A 17,049-nucleotide genomic window follows, 5' to 3' on the forward strand; every position below is an offset into this window, starting at 1 on the left:
TCCATTTCTCTGCATCCAGAGGGGAGGATCAGGTTTCTAAAGGTTTTTGCCAGAGTGTGAGTCCGTGACTATTGGGTGAGAATGGAATTGGGCTCAACTGTGATGCCCTCACTCTTGAATAGCTCATTGTTGACACAGTTACAGCCATATGTAAAGTATGGCCGGTTGATTGAGACATTTGCTGACATCGCACAATGTTCCAGGATCGGTCAACACCTCCAGGGAGGAATGACACACCAGTGGGAATGCTCTGAGATATATTTTTAATGGCGACACTATTTCTTGACTGTGTGAATCTCGTCGGTTCAGCTAACAACTGTTTCTGTATTGTTGGCAGGCTGTGTCTCCTCTTATGAAGTTCCTGGATGACAATCTAATGATCCTAAGTGAATGGCTGGTGAGGGAGAATCTCAGTCGGTAAGTAGGGACAAGTTAAAGTTCACTGAAATTTAATTTAGTAACAGAAAGATGAGTCAAGTGCAGTGGAGGTCACTGGTTTCATATAAAGCTCAAGGTTATAGATAGGCCTGAAGTAGGCCTGATGTGGCTGACGAGTTGCGTTGCACAACTGACTAAGATCAATACCATACTCAGCCTTAAACTCTGCCTCTCCGAGGACCTGTGCTCAAATCCAAGCCAGACTGAAGGACTGAAAGGCTCCTCACTCTGCTGGCTGTGTAAAAGCTTTGGTCTATATCCAACCAATGCTGTACTTGCCCTGGGAGCGTTTGAAGTAATCATGTGGAGGAAGCTTTACTCTGTATCTCGGCGCTGTACCTGTCCTGAGAGTGTTTGATGGGACAGTGTAGAGGGAGCTTTACTCTGTATCTAACTCATGTTGTACCTGTCCTGGGAGTGTTTGATGGGACAGTGTAGAGGGAGCTTTACTCTGTATCTAACTCATGTTATACCTGTCCTGGGAGTGTTTGATGGGACAGTGTAGAGGGAGCTTTACTCTGTATCTAACTCATGTTGTACCTGTCCTGGGAGTGTTTGATGGGACAGTGTAGAGGGAGCTTTACTCTGTATCTAACTCATGTTATACCTGTCCTGGGAGTGTTTGATGGGACAGTGTAGAGGGAGCTTTACTCTGTATCTAACTCATGTTGTACCTGTCCTGGGAGTGTTTGATGGGACAGTGTAGTGAGGGCTTTACTCCATATCTAACCCATGTTGTACGTGCATCATCAACTCTCTCCAAAAAAAAATCCTTGACCAGCACCCCCCACCCCACCACCGTTCTATTAAACTTCCACCTCAGCTCCAACTTCCATACCCATCTTTCCTGGAACTCCATGCTTGAATCCTTCCAGTCAGGTTTCCACCCCTGCCAAAGTGTTGAAATGGCTCTTATCAAAGTCACAAATAACATTGTGTTACGACCAGGTGAGAGGGGTCTAGGGGTTCCCTCTCAACCTTTGCCTCGTTTAACCGTAACAGGGTTCAATTTTTTTTAGCTCCCCTTTAGTGAATCCTTGTTCACCGCTTTCCAATTGTAAGGCAAAGAAATCAATTCAGACAGGTTTTCTTAGATTTTAAACAAGAAAGGTAGAAGTTTATCAATCTTAAACTCTAATCCGGTTACCAAGTATAAATGCGATGCGACCTCGCTAGCATGCATACGTGATAAACACACACGCAGATAGAGACAGAAAAGTAGAAAAGAATAAAAAGGAAAAGTTTGAAGCAATAGATGGGTTTCTATTTAATGTCCTTTGAGTTTGCTGTGAAGTCTTTGGTTGCCAGTCAGACTTGCAATTAGTTGGGGCCCAGTGCATGCTTCAACTTGTTTCAAGGTCGGAGAATTTTCTCTCTTGAGGTTTACGTGTCTTCTGTGGGTCCGGTGGCTTGGGAGAAAGCGACAGAAAGTTCCAGTTCAAACAGCCTTCTCTGTGGTACAATTCAAAAAAAACCCAGGTTGCCCAGCAGGTTAGTCATGTGACTAGCTGGTTTGACCACCTCTGTTTGTGGATTCTGCCATCTTGGCAGTCATCCTGGAGTGTGAGCTTCCTCACCTTCAATGTCTGGTGATCACAGCCCATTTTGGATTAAGTGGACCAGGGAATAATCCTTTTGTCTCTTCATGCACTGTCTGTTAGTATGCCAATGTTTTTCCAGCCAAGTGTCTGGTGATTTGTTTTTTAACAAGTCCTTTCACCGCTCCAGAAACAGTTTAAAATCAATATTCATGTGACAAAATTAATATGCCTCATTCTTGGCAGGTGGGGGTCTGCATGACAATTGCATGTAACTGTGACAAAGGTAAACTATCCCTTCTTGTCCTTATCAACCTGTCTGCAACCTTTGACACGGTTGGCCACACCACCTTCATTCAACGCCTCTCCATTGTTGTCCAGCTAGTTGGGACTGCATTCGCCTGGTTCCATTATTAGCTATATAATCGTAGCCAGAGTATCATTTGCAATGGTTTCTCTTTCTGCTCCCGCACTGTTGCCTCTGTTGTCCCCCAAGGATTTACTCTTGGCCCCCTCCTATTTCTTATCTGCATGCTGCCTTTGGTGACAGCATCTGAAGTCACAGCCTTAGTTTTGCACATGTATGCTGACGACACCCAGATGTACCTGATCACCCTTTGTCTTGACTCCTCCACTGTTGCAAATTATTAGAACACTTGTCTGACATCCAGTACTGGATCAGCAGAAATTTCCTCCAATTAAATATTGGGAAGTCCAAAGCTCCAAATTCCATTCCCTAGCAACCGACTCCATTCCTCTCTCTGACAACTGTCTGAGGCTGAACCAGATTGTTTGCAACCATGGTGTCATATTTGACCCCGAGATGAGCTTCCGACCACATATCCGCGCCATCGCTAAGACCACCTATTTCCACCTCCGTAACATCACAGGACTCTGCTCCTGCCTCAGCTCATCTGATACTGAAACCCCCATTCATACCTTTGTTACCTCTAGACTTTACTATTCCAACACACTCCTGGCTGGTCTCCCACATTCTATCCTTCTTAAGGTCATCCAAAACTCTGCTTCATTGTATCCTTACTTGCACCAAGGCCCGTTTACCGATCACCCTGTGTTCACTTACCTACATTGGTCCTCGGTCAAGCAAGGCCTCAATTTTAAGATTCTCATCCTTGTTTTCAAATTGTTCCTTGGCTTCTCTCCTCCCTATCTCCTGGTATCTCCTCCTGCCCCACAGCCGTCCAAGGTAGCTGCTCCCATCTCATTCTAGCCTCTTGAGCATCCCTGATTTTAATTGCTCTGCCATTGGTGGTTATGCCTTCAGCTGCCAAGGCCCTTGTAATTCCCTTCCTAAATCTCTCTGCCTCTCTTTCCTCCTTTAAGATGTTCCTTAAAACCTACCTCTTTGACTAAGCTTTTGGCCATCTGCCCTATCACCTTATTATGCTTTTTAGCGCTTCTGTGAAGCACCTTAAGATGTTTTATTACATTAGAGGAGAAATTAAATACATATTGTTATTGTTGTTGTTGTACCTTCCCTGGAAGTGTTGATGGGACAGTGTGGAGGAGATTTACTCTGTATCTAACTCATGCTGTATTTTCCCTGGGACTGTTTGATAGAACAGTGCAGACAATTTTATTCTTTACTTAACACATGCTGAGCCTGATTACTGACTGTTACAGAAAGTGTTAATATTATAGACATCTTCAGAGGAAGAGAATTTCTCTCGATAATGTTAGAGTTAAAATTGTGTCATGTGTTACTATGCAGCTTCGTGTTTGTATTCTCTCCTGGCTTCTCTGCCAATGATTTTTTCTGTCTTTCTCCAGGATATTAAGTGCTCTGTGGAAGCTGTTGTTGGAGTTGATTGTTGAAGCATTGGCCACAAACACTGGAATGTCTGCCGAATTCTATGAGCGATTTCACTTCACTCTGGAGGTTAGAACAAAGAGATAAGGGTCCGGTTAGCAACCACCAGCGTCCCACACCTTGCAGCAGCCTACTCTGTGCTTCATGCTTACAATTCCTATGCATCACCTAATTTTATCCATCCCATCGCTTCCTAACTCTAACTCCATGAGTGGAGGCTTTGTGCTTAACAATGGAGATGCAACAATTTAAAAATAATTGGCAGTCTCCCTGTGCGGAGTCTTCCTATGTGGAGTCTCCCCATGCAGAGTCTCTCAATCACCCAGTGTGGAGTCTCCTGGTCTCCCCATATGGAGTATCCCAGTGTAGAATCTCCCAACCCCCCGTGCGGAGTCTCCCAGTCTCCCGGTATGGATTCTCCCCATGAGGCGTCTCCTCGTGAGATGTCTCCCAGTTTCCCCATGTGGAGTCTCCCCATTCGGAGTCTTCTGGTGTGGTGTTTCCCAGTCTTCCTGTGCAGAGTTTCCCCTTGTTCAGTCTCCCAATCTGCATGTGTGGAGTGTCCCACACATCCACTCCTTCATTATCACTTAATGTTACTGCTTATCTGAAAAACTTGCTTCTGTCTCACAGAATTTCCATCTTCAGCCATTGGTTTAACCCGCAAGATGCTGGTTGTGCTTGTTAAGGTGTTGTTTAAGTGTGATTCCCACAGATGTTTTCCATTTGGCTATATGTGACTTCTATCCTATTGCATCCAAGCTCCCAGAAAGCAGAGTAAAGCAAGACTGTGTACAGCTGAGAAATACGAGAACTCCCATTTGACAGTCCTATGCCAAGATTCACACCCTCTGATTCAGTGTGAAACTCTCCCTTTCTATATGTGGTGCCTGTATAACCATGATACATTGTCACATCCCCAGGAAGTTTCAAAGCACTTCCCTGTCGTTCAATATGATTTATGCTGAGTAACCACAATCTGTTTGTGATGTTTGAAGAGGGTGGGATGTTAACCAGGACACTGGTTCTTTTTACTGACGCTCTTTTTACAATAGTGCCTTGGGGCCTTTAACAAACACCTGAATGTTCTTTAACATAAAGGGCACCTCTGACAGTGCAGCACTCCCTCAATACTGCACTGAAGTGTCAGCCTAGACTATGGGCTGAAATGGGGTCAGAGTGCTACCAAATGAGCCAAGCTGGAGCCTAAAGCAAGTGTGGCACAGGGAACGGTCAAAGTCCCAGTGAGCCCAAATCCTCCAGTAAAGCAGGTACAATTTGCATTCTCCAAGCCTCCTCTTAATTTCTTATAATTACCAAGTGAGGTGATTAAAATTTCCAATGAGCCAAAGGTGTTAAGTTCCTCCTGATAGTTTGGCCTCATCCTCAGTTATGGCTCTCAAACTGCTTTGTAAACTGTTTAATGTGGTGTTTGGATGCTTTGCATTTCTGGAATGTTGACTCCATCTCTCCATAGGCTCTTGTGGTGTTTTTCCATGCTGAGGGACAGGGATTGCCACTTGACAACTTGCAGAACGACAAATATAAGGTAAATGGTGCTGGTTGCACATTCACCACTAACTCGATGACTGGGGACCTCCTAGAAAGTACTTAACCAAAATGTGTAAAATTATGGGGAGATTAAATCAGGTGTTCAAAATTGACAGGGTGAATCTTGGAAGATTTTTTTCAATAGTCAGTGACTCAGTAACAGGAGGAAACTCAGGATTCGTACTGGAGCCATAAAGAGGTTAATACAGTAAGTGTTTGACAGAAAGGGTTACTTGAATATGGGATGCATTCCCTCAGGGGTGATAGAAGCTGAGTCAGTCACAGAGGGAATTAGTGAAACACTCACAGAGGAAAAATATTAAAGGGTTTGTGGAAAAGACAGGGTAATGGGACCAGAGTAGAGACCTCTGATGTGAAGGAAGCACAATGGGCTGAATGGCATCTTCTGTGCTGAGATTTCTATTAAGCTACTGGGTGGAGCTGCATGCGGGTTAAGAAAGATTTTAACTGTGTTCTTCCTCCGGCCTCCTGTACAGTCCTCCCTCTCTCCATTCCTCCCTCTCTCCCTTCATCCCTCTCTCCATTCCTCCCTCTCTCCCCTTCCTTCAGTATCTCAGTAGCAGTATCTCCTATGTTCTTGGCCTCTCATCCGTTTGAAGCTCCTCTCTAGATTCTGCTGCTTTGTACCTCTCAGCCTAACTTTAGACGTTTCTTGGTCAATGCTTTGTACTTCTCATTAACCCTCCCCTCTTGCTTACTGTCTGCGTCAGCTCTGTGAAGCGCTGGACAATGTACACACGGTCAAGGCCCTGTAAATATTACTGAACTGTCTTGGATATTTATGGATCTTCTTATCAAAGCACTCTTCTTTAGCGGGATTCTGTGTAGCAGACGGACAGTCCCATCTTTTTACTCACTGGCACCTTGGTTTTGCAGGCTCTAAAGGAAGAGCTGCGTCTTAACAAATGCTCAACACAGGAGCTGATCAAGTACTCCTACCAGGCCAAAATCCGCCAACAGGTATTATGTCCACCCAACTGATTCAAAATTAGAATATTCATTGGTTTGTTTCTGGTGAATGTTGTGTTGATCATCATTAGTGCTGGAAAACAGAACAGAACCATTTCAGGGAAATAATGTCTGCATCAAACATTCCCAGAGTGGGTACAGATTAAATACAGAGTAAAGCTCCCTCAAACTGTACCATCAAACACTCTCAGGACAGGTACAGCAAGGATTAGATACAGAGTAAAGCTCCCTCTACATTGCCCCATCAAACACACCGAGGACAGGTACAGCATGGGCTAGATACTAAGTAAAGCTCCCTCTATCTGTTCTAATATGATGGCTTAGCCCCACCATCAGTTTTGTACCCTGTTCTGCGCATGTCTATCATTTTCTTATTTCTTACAACAATCATTGTGGGCCCCTCTGAGCATGTTTAGTTGCGAGTTGAAGATGTTTTGTGCTTTCTGTCCATTGCGTGTTGAAGGCTGATGGACTGTGGAATTTGGGTTCAGGCCCTGTAAGCCAAGGTGGCAGGTAGCAATACACATAACCCAGAACTCGGAAGGACAGAAGGGAAATGAAGGAAATTATGTTATGGACAGGTGAGCGATAATAGGGATTGTTTCCCTCCTTTCCACCTCTCGACTGACCGAATGCAGCATTTTTTTTTAAGAAAAGGTCTTTCTTTTAACTGCTGTGTGCTTTAATTATCAAGAGCAGAGAAATTACAGGTTTTCTCATAAGTTTAAAAGAAAGATAAATGTTTATTATACAACACCTGAAATACGCAACAACACCCACTCTCACACTCATACAGATACACACACACTCAAGAAAAGATAGAGATTATAAAGATAACATGCATTAGGTCTGATGATTTTAAATAGTTCTCTGTTAAACTTGTTTTTCCCCGGGGCGAAGACTTGAAACGTCACAGGCCTGTAATCTTTTCTCTTGTTCACTGAAGAAAGACTTGGGAGGTTCAGAAAGGCGGATGCGCTGTTGCAGATTGCTCTTGTTATATTCTAGCCAAAGATTAAGGGCGAAGTCAGAACGCCAATGCCGGTCACTACCTACATGCAGTTCAAAGCTAGTAATCTTAGGCAGGCTCCTTTCTCTTTGACGGCATAAATGGATTTCCTTTTGTCTGCCCAGAATATACCTTTACTAAAGCTCCTTATCAGAAACCTAATTTCTGTCATGTGACCATAGTTACTTTTTCCATGGCTGTCATAAATGGTTTCTTATGGTTAGGCTATTGTTAGACAATGGAGTCTGGGTGTCATTCATCCTCAACTTTCCTTGATAAAGTAGAGCTTTTCACACCCATTCTTTGGAATTTGAGTTTGGAGTCAAAGAGTTCTGCAACATCATTGTTGTCTCAATCAGTTGGAGAAAAGCAACCATTATCACAAAAAGGGTGGTTTGTATTTTAATGATTTCTCAGGGATGTATCCAGAAAGATCATTGTATTTTAATGACTTCTCCAAGACTTGTCCAGCCATGAAAATTAGCTCAGGGTTCTTGTAGTGCTATGTGTATTGGCAGGAAAGGAAAGGTCACCTGACCTCTTAACTCCATTTTGTTTTGCAAGAAAAATCTCTGTTTCGGGTTTATTTCATAAGTTAACTTTATGGTTCATAATTTCGGATTGCATGGGTACGACAATAATAAATTCATTTAATACACATTAACTGTTGTTCCTTCCCAGAAATCGACTGAGTCCAGCCCATATGGGACGCTTTGTATCAAATGTCACTATGAAGCTGTTGAGTCCAAACTGTACATTGATGTTTTACACGCTACGAACCTGATTGCCTTGGATACAAATGGTGAGACTGTGACATTTGCCAGCACCTGCATTTAACATAACACCTGCCATATCCAAACCAATAAAAAACAAAATATACACAGGCAGCATCAGTCGAGAAATAGACAAGTTAACGTGTGGGGTGCAAAAACCTTCTTCAAAAATGAAAAATAAGAGGCGGATGGGTATATTAATACAACCACGGAAAGGGAGTTTAAAAGAAATAGATAGAAAGCTTGGGAAGGAATCATGTGGAATAGTGTCATAGGTCACTCCACTCGCTATTCCTCTCGGGGCCTATCTGAATGTTTGAATCATATACTTTAGTGGGATTAGGACATCTGTATGTTATTATATGTTCAAACAGTGAGAGAATCCTTGATTCCAAAGCAGTCTGGGACACTGTCTACATAACTTGATGTGACAAATTGAAAATGGTGGCATGACAGCTCCAAACAGGTCCTTGATTAAACCTCATATGTTTGTCTTTCAAAATAAATAGCAATTTTGGACTTTCTAAAAAAAACAGTTAGAGCTGATAGTGCCGACCGGTTAGAGCTGATAGTGCCGACCGGTTAGAGCTGATAGTGCCGACCGGTTAGAGCTGATAGCGCCGGCCGGTTAGAGCTGATAGCGCCGGCCGGTTAGAGCTGATAGCGCCGGCCGGTTAGAGCTGATAGCGCCGGCCGGTTAGAGCTGATGGCGCCGGCCGGTTAGAGCTGATGGCGCCGGCCGGTTAGAGCTGATGGCGCCGGCCGGTTAGAGCTGATGGCGCCGGCCGGTTAGAGCTGATGGCGCCGGCCGGTTAGAGCTGATGGCGCCGGCCGGTTAGAGCTGATGGCGCCGGCCGGTTAGAGCTGATAGCGCCGGCCGGTTGGAGCTGATAGTATTACGACCTCAGTGAGACCGTTAATATTAAAACACAACATATGACCTTCCCAGACCAAATTAAAGAATTACACAACAAGAATTCACGTGTTAAGACTTTTATTATAACAACGAAACTAAAAGTTCCGCATTAACTAAATAGCGCTTTGTAAGTAGCTGATACCCCAAATTACAGAGAAAGGCATTTTCTTCACTTATTAAAACACCTGAAAACCTCACATCACACTTATACGTTACACAGTCGATGACGAGATCTTTGCAGGTAAAAGTCCCAAATTCCTTGCAGTTGCAATGGGTTTCATCTCCCAGACCTTTTCAAAATCAATGTCCTCTTTGTTAACTTCTTCTGCGCACTTTTGACCTGGACTTCTGTGGATAAGGTAATTTCTGATGATCCTGTTTTTTAAAAACATAATCATGCTACAAAGTCCAGTATTTATAACACCTCCCCTCTAAAAATAGAAAATTTATTACCATAGTAATGATTTTTCTACAACATTATCAACAAATAATATTGTAAACATTTCCATTATTGACATTTTACATTTTACACAGGTAACAACAAATATTTTATATCTAAGTTGCTTTCCTCCATTATACCCCTTATTTAAATTCTGGATAGAGCCTTGCCAATTACATTGCTCTTTCCTGTAACATGTACAGTCTTTAGGGTAAATGGTTGTAACATTAAACTCCACTGAAATAATCTGGCGTTCTTGGATTTGAACTTTTCTAAAAACCTTAATGGATTATGATTAGTGTAAATTTCCCCTTGGTCATTGTTGATGAATACTTCAAAATGTTGAAGAGCCAGTAAGAGACCTAAAACCTCCATTTCAATAGTGGAGTACTTATGGTACTTACTGAGTTTTCTAGAGAAATAACTAACTAGTCATTCAATACCAGCATCATCATCCTGCTCCTACACATACATTACTGGCAGCAATAGTTATTTTAAAGGGCTTGCCAAAACTTGGTGCCACTGGACAGGTTTATTTATGAATATGGTCTTCAACTTTTCAAATGCCATTTGACAGGACACTGTCCACTGGACCTTCACGCTCTTTTTTAACAAGTTCATCAGTGGGGTAACTACTGTATTGAAGTTAGGAATGAATTTCTGGTAAAACCCACACATTCCTCAGAATCATACTGTCTACTTTTTTATCCAGGGGACTGGAAAGTCTATTATCGCCTGAACCTTAGCTTCTCCAGGCAACACTTGACCTTGACCCACAACATACCCTAAATAAGTGACCTTAGCCTTGGCAAACTCACTGTTCACTAAGTACCAAATTGGCACTCTCTAACCTGTCGAACAGAGCCTTTAAATGTTCAACATGACCCTCCGAAGTGTTACTGTATACCAAGAGATCATCCAGGTACACAATACAATTGCTCAATTCAGCAATCACTTGGTTAGTCGACCTTTGAAATGTGGCCAGTTGATTTTTCATACCAAATGAAATAGGCCATCTGGGGTCATGAAGACGGAATTTTTTTTAGCTTGGTCAGTCAAGGGGACTTGCCAATATCCTTTCAGCAAATCAATCTTGCTAATAAAAACTGAATTCCCTGTTTTTTCAATACAATCCTCAAGTTTTAGGATTGGATATGAGTCTGTTTTAGTTACTGTATTGATTTTCCAATAATCAATGCAAAATCTTTTGGAACCATCTGGCTTTGATACCAACACCACTGGTGAACTCCAGCTACTTTGACTAGGCTCAATTACATCATTCTTTAGCATATATTGAACCTCTTCTCTGACCTGAATCAATTTATCCAGATTAAGTCAATAAGGGTTCTGTTTAATGGGTGTAGTTGTTCCCACATCAACCTCATGCCCATAGACCCATTCAAATGGACTGAAACCAATGGACTCATTTGCTGTGTCCCTGGTAGCAAATAATAAAAATGATATCCCCTTATCCCAATCATGAGGATACTCAAAAACAATAGGCCTTTATCATACTTTTTAGGGTTTGGTGATACCTTTCCAAAGCACCTTATGACTGCAAGTGATAAGTGGACAACTTGAGCTGTCTCATTTCCAAATTACTCATGACTTCTTGAAACACCCCTGGCATGAAATTTGACCCCTGGTGCAACTGATTTTCTTTTGGCAATCCATATTGAGTGAAAAACTGAATGAATCCTTCAATCATAGCTTTCACTGTGATCTTTCTCAACGGTGTTCCCTCTAGAAACCTAGTGAACAAATCCATGATGGTTAGGAAAACCTGTGAACTGATGTAGTTGTGGGTAAGGGTCTGACACAATCCACAAGAACCCTACTAAACAGTTCGTCAAAAGCAGGTATCGGTACCTATGAAGTTGGCTTAATTGAAGGCTGTGGCTTCCCAAATACCTGACATGTATGGCAAGTTCTGCAAAATTCAACCACATCTTTATGCAAGCCTTGCCAATAAAAATGCTGTCTTATCCTGGCCTGAGTCTTTCAAATACCCACATGACCTGCCACTGGGATCTCATAGGCAATTCTTAAAATTTCACTACGGTACCCTGGGAGAACAACAACTTGATGAACTATAGCTCAATCCTCATCAGCGGGCCTCTGGGGATGTCTCCACTTTCTCATTAGAATGACATTCTTAACATAGGTCAGGGACCTTTTTAGCTTGCCTCAGAACACGCCGTTTGAGGCAACCTTTTTAAGTCAGTGTTTGCCTGTTACACGTCAAACAAAGACGATCTGCTAAACAATTCACCATTGCTAGCCTTGGAGCCTTTTCCACCAAATCCTTGAAAAACATTTCAGTCAACCAAACACCCAAATTGTCCTCCACAACAACTGAATCCTTCTCATCTTGTTTAATCTTATGAGCCTGGGATCTTGTTACTACACAATCTGGGAATATTCCAGGAAATTCCTCCTGCAAAACGTCCATTTCAGCAACCTCAACTGGCTTTTCCAAAAGTACTGGAGACACCAATAACCTAGCCCCAGCTAAATCGTTCCCTATCAACAAATCCATCCCTTTGATATGCAAATCAGGGATGATTCCCACTGTTACCGGACTGGTGACTAAATCATATTGCAAATTAACCTTATGCAATGGAACAGATAAATAACCCCCCTTAATGACCCATTCTATAACTTTCACATTCATTGCACTACTTAGGGGAAAATTTATATCCTTTGCTACCATTAATGACTGGGTTGCCCCTGTATATCTAAACAGCACAATCTGCTTGTCTGTCTCATCTGACAAATATGGGAACACCTTACCTCTTAACACAAAAATTCTATAACCCTCAGGGACCTGACTTAATACATTAGCAAACAGGAGAGCACACCGCTGCTCACTATTCAACGTCACCAAAACCACTGGTTTGTCAGCAGCCCCAACTATTGAGGCATTCTTTTCAGGATAGGCTTTCGGTAAGCCTACCACAGCTACTGGTTTACCTTTTAACTTCCAGCATTCTGATTTTATATGCCCTCTGGTATTCCAAAATAAATGTTGATCCTTTTGACTCAACCCTAATTTCCTGACTATCTTTCTTTTTACCACTCTGAGGGTTGCCTGCTTTCCCCTTTCTCTCACCTGGGATGGGGATTTATCTTCTGAAGAAAGGTTGGACAGGTTTGGTCTGTATGCATTGGAGTTTAGAAGAATGAGAGGTAATCTTATTGAAACATATAAGATCCTGAGGGTACTTGACAGGGTGGATGCTGAAAGGATGTTTCCCCTTGTGGGAGAGACTAGAGCTAGTGGACACGGTGTAAAAATAAGGGGTCGCCCACTTAAGACGGAGATGAGGACAAATTGTTTTCTCTGAGGGTTGTGAGTCTTTGGAACTCTCTTCCCCAGAAAGTGGTGGAGGCAGGGTCATTGAATATTTTTAAGGCAGAGGTAGATAAATACTTGACTAACAAGGGAGTCAAAAAGTATCGGGGTAGGAGGGAAAGTGGAGTTGAGGCCGCAATCAGATCAGCTATATGCAAAGTCCACAAATCTGGCGACAGCAGAGCCACCTGGGCTTTCCATTGTTTCCAGGTGTTAGCTACGGCAATTCGTATTTGCACTTTTAGAATCACTGATTCCTTGTCTATGATCTGAATGATTGGGAGGGTGAAACACATTGTTCTTCAGGTGTTATACCCCTGCAGTCTCTGATTTTCAAAAAAGTCTTTGATCTTCGTTCTTTGTTGTCCTGGTAACCAAGATTGTCTTTAAGCAGAGTTGATGTGAGGTCACCTGATTTCTGACTCCATCTTAAATTACATTAAAAATCACAGTTTTTAAAAAAATATAATCATGCTACAAAAGTCCAGCATTCATAATAATTATACAGGCCAGTTGGAGTTGATAGTACAGGCCAGTTGGAGCTGGTAGTACAAGCTGGTTAGAGCTGATAGTACAGGTTGGATAAATATTTTAAGTAGAGGAAGATACAGGGCTATAGGGAGAGAGCAGGGCAGTGAGATTAGTTTAGGATTAGTATGGGGCTATGTGGATAGAGTGGGGCAAATTATTTGGTCACTTATCTCACTGCTATTTATAGGACATTGCTGTGTGCAAATTGGCTGCTGAGTTTCATGCATTACAAGTGATTGTACTTCAAACCAAAAGTACTTGATTATCTGCAAAGTGGTTTGGGATGTCCTGAAGTTATGAAAGGTGCTGTATAAATGCAAGTTCTTTCTATCTGAGATAATCAGTAATATGAGTTCCTGGGTGATTATCAACAATGGTGTGATTCAGGCAATGGAGGGGCAGTCACCCAATGGCACCAGTGAAGGGGCAGGCACCAGGCATTAGCAGCAGCAGAATTGTACTCAACCACAATCTGTAACCTCATGGCCCGGCATATCCCCCACTCTACCATTACCATCAAGCCAGGAAACCAACCCTGGTTCAATGAAGAGTGCAGGAGGGCATGCCAGGAGCAGCACCAGGCATACCTCAAAATGAGGTGTCAACCTGGTGAAGCTACAACACAGGACTATCTGCATGCCAAACTGCGTAAGCAGCATGCGATAGACAGAGCTAAGCGATCCCATAACCAACGTATCAGATCTAAACTCTGCAGCCCTGCCACATCCAGCCGTGAATGGTGGTGGACAATTAAACAACTAACTGGAGGAGGTGGCTCCACAAATATCCCCATCCTCAATGATGGGGGAGCCCAGCACATCAGTGCGAAAGACAAGGCTGAAGCATTTGCAACAATCTTCAGCCAGAAGTGCAGAGTTGATGATCCATCTCGGCCTCCTCCTGAAGTCCCCAGCATCACAGATACCAGACTTCAGCCAATTCGATTCACTCCGCATAATGTCAAGAATTTCAGGAACAGTGACCATAATTCCATAAGTTTTAAGATACTTGTGGAGAAGGATAAGAGTAGTCCTCGGGTGAAGGTGTGAAATTGGGGAAGGCTAATTATAACAATATTAGGCAGGAACTGAAGAATTTAGATTGGGGGCGGCTGTTTGAGGGTAAATCAACATCTGACATGTGGGAGTCTTTCAAACATCAGTTGATTAGAATCGAGGACCGGCATGTTCCTGTGAGGAAGAAGGATAAGTTTGGCAAGTTTCGGGAACCTTGGATAACGAGGGATATTGTGAGCCTAGTCAAAAAGAAAAAGGAAGCATTCGTAAGGGCTAGAAGGCTGGGAACGAACGAAGCCCTTGAGGAATATAAAGAAAGTAGGAAGAAACTTAAGCAAGGAGTCAGGAGGGCTAAAAGGGGTCATGAAAAGTCTTTGGCAAACAGGATTAAGGAGAATCCCAAGGCTTTTTATACGTATATAAAAAGCAAGAGGGTAATCAGGGAAAGGGTTGGTCCACTCAAGGACAGAGAAGGGAATCCATGTGTGGAGCCAGAGAAAATGGGCGAGGTACTAAATGAGTACTTTGCATCAGTATTTACCAAAGAGAAGGCCTTGGTGGATGATGAGTCTAGGGAAGGGAGTGTAGATAGTCTGGGTCATGTCGTTTTCAAAAAGGAGGAGGTGTTGGGCGTCTTGCAAAGCATTAAGGTAGATAAGTCCCCAGGGCCTGATGGGATCTACCCCAGAATACTGAAGGAGGCAAGGGAAGAAATTGCTGGGACCTTGACAGAAATCTTTGTATCCTCATTGGCAACAGGTGAGGTCCCAGAGGACTGGAGAATAGCCAATCTTGTTCCTTTGTTTAAGAAGGGTAGCAAGGATAATCCAGGAAATTATAGGCCGGTGAGCCTTACGTCAGTGGTAGGGAAATTATTAGAGAGGATCCTTCGGGACAGGATTTACTCCCATTTGGAAACAAATGAACTTATTAGCGAGAGGCAGCATGGTTTTGTGAAGAGGAGGTCGTGTCTCACTAACTTGATTGAGTTTTTTGAGGAAGTGACGAAGATGATTGATGAAGGAAGGGCAGTGGATGTTGTCTATATGGACTTTAGTAAAGCCTTTGACAAGGTCCCTCATGGCAGACTGGTACAAAAGGTGAAGTCACATGGGATCAGAGGTGAGCTGGCAAGATGGATACAGAACTGGCTCAGTCATAGAAGACAGAGGGTAGCAGTGGAAGGGCTGTGACTAGTGGTGTTCCGCAGGGATCAGTGCTGGGACCTTTGCTGTTTGTTTTATATATAAATAATTTGGAGGAAAATGTAGCTGGTCTGATTAGTAAGTTTGCGGACGACACAAAGGTTGGTGGAGTTGCGGATAGTGATGAGGATTGTCAGAGGATACAGCAGGATATAGATGGGTTGGAGACTTGGGCGGAGAAATGGCAGATGGAGTTTAATCCGGACAAATGTGAGGTAATGCATTTTGGAAGATCTAATACAGTAAATGATGTTTGCACAATGATGGGCTCCCCCATCATTGAGGATGGGGATATTTGTGGAGCCACCTCCTCCAGTTAGTTGTTTAATTGTCCACCACCATTCACGGCTGGATGTGGCAGGGCTGCAGAGTTTAGATCTGATACGTTGGTTATGGGATCGCTTAGCTCTGTCTATCGCATGCTGCCTACGCAGTTTGGCATGCAGATAGTCCTGTGTTGTAGCTTCACCAGGTTGACACCTCATTTTGAGGTATGCCTGGTGCTGCTCCTGGCATGCCCTCCTGCACTCTTCATTGAACCAGGGTTGGTTTCCTGGCTTGATGGTAATGGTAGAGTGGGGGATATGCCGGGCCATGAGGTTACAGATTGTGGTTGAGTACAACAAACCCTTAGGAGTATTGACAGGCAGAGAGATCTGGGCGTACAGGTCCACAGGTCGCTGAAAGTGGCAACACATGCGGATAAGGTAGTCAAGAAGGCATACGGCATGCTTGCCTTCATTGGTCGGGGCATTGAGTATAAAAATTGGCAAGTCATGCTGCAGCTGTACAAAACCTTAGTTAGGCCACACTTGGAATATTGCGTGCAATTCTGGTTGCCACACTACCAGAAGGACGTGGAGGCTTTGGAGAGGGTACAGAAGAGGTTTACTAGGATGTTGCCTGGTCTGGAGGGCATTGGCTATGAGGAGAGGCTGGATAAACTCAGATTGTTTTCACTGGAATGACAGAGGTGGAGGGGCGACATGATAGAGGTTTACAAAGTTATGAGTGGCATGGACAGAGTGGATAGTCAGAAGCTTTTTCCCAGGGTGGAAGAGTCAGTTACTAGGGGACATAGGTTTAAGGTGCGAGGGGCAAAGTTTAGAGGGGATGTGCGAGGCAAGTTCTTTACACAGAGGGTGGTGAGTGCCTGGAACTTGCTGCCGGGGGAGGTGGTGGAAGCAGGTACGATAGCGACGTTTAAGAGGCATCTTGACAAATACATGAATAGGATGGGGATAGAGGGATACGGTCCCCGGAAGTGCAGAAGGTTTTAGTTTAGACGGGCATCAAGATCGGCGCAGGCTTGGAGGGCAGAATGGCCTGTTCCTGTGCTGTACTGTTATTTGTTCTTTGTTTGGTCTTTGACTGAAGGCACTGGATACTGCAAAGGCTATGGGCCCTGACAATATTCCGGCAATAGTACTGAAGACCTGTGCTGCAGAACTTGCCAC

General features: G+C 43.5%; 1 protein-coding gene across 1 annotated transcript in view; it reads left to right on the top strand.

Annotated features, from left to right (window-relative positions):
* The window catches only part of baiap3 (BAI1 associated protein 3), a 155,302-nt gene that overhangs the window by 86,953 nt on the left and 51,300 nt on the right, over positions 1 to 17,049 (top strand). The window contains exons 26-30 of the mRNA XM_068056087.1: positions 338 to 417; positions 3,768 to 3,876; positions 5,285 to 5,356; positions 6,256 to 6,339; positions 8,039 to 8,159. Coding sequence (XP_067912188.1) covers positions 338 to 417; positions 3,768 to 3,876; positions 5,285 to 5,356; positions 6,256 to 6,339; positions 8,039 to 8,159 — 466 coding nt within the window. The remainder of the gene's footprint in view (positions 1 to 337; positions 418 to 3,767; positions 3,877 to 5,284; positions 5,357 to 6,255; positions 6,340 to 8,038; positions 8,160 to 17,049) is intronic.

This window comes from Heterodontus francisci, chromosome 24 (assembly GCF_036365525.1).
Source record: "Heterodontus francisci isolate sHetFra1 chromosome 24, sHetFra1.hap1, whole genome shotgun sequence".
Taxonomy (NCBI): domain Eukaryota; kingdom Metazoa; phylum Chordata; class Chondrichthyes; order Heterodontiformes; family Heterodontidae; genus Heterodontus; species Heterodontus francisci.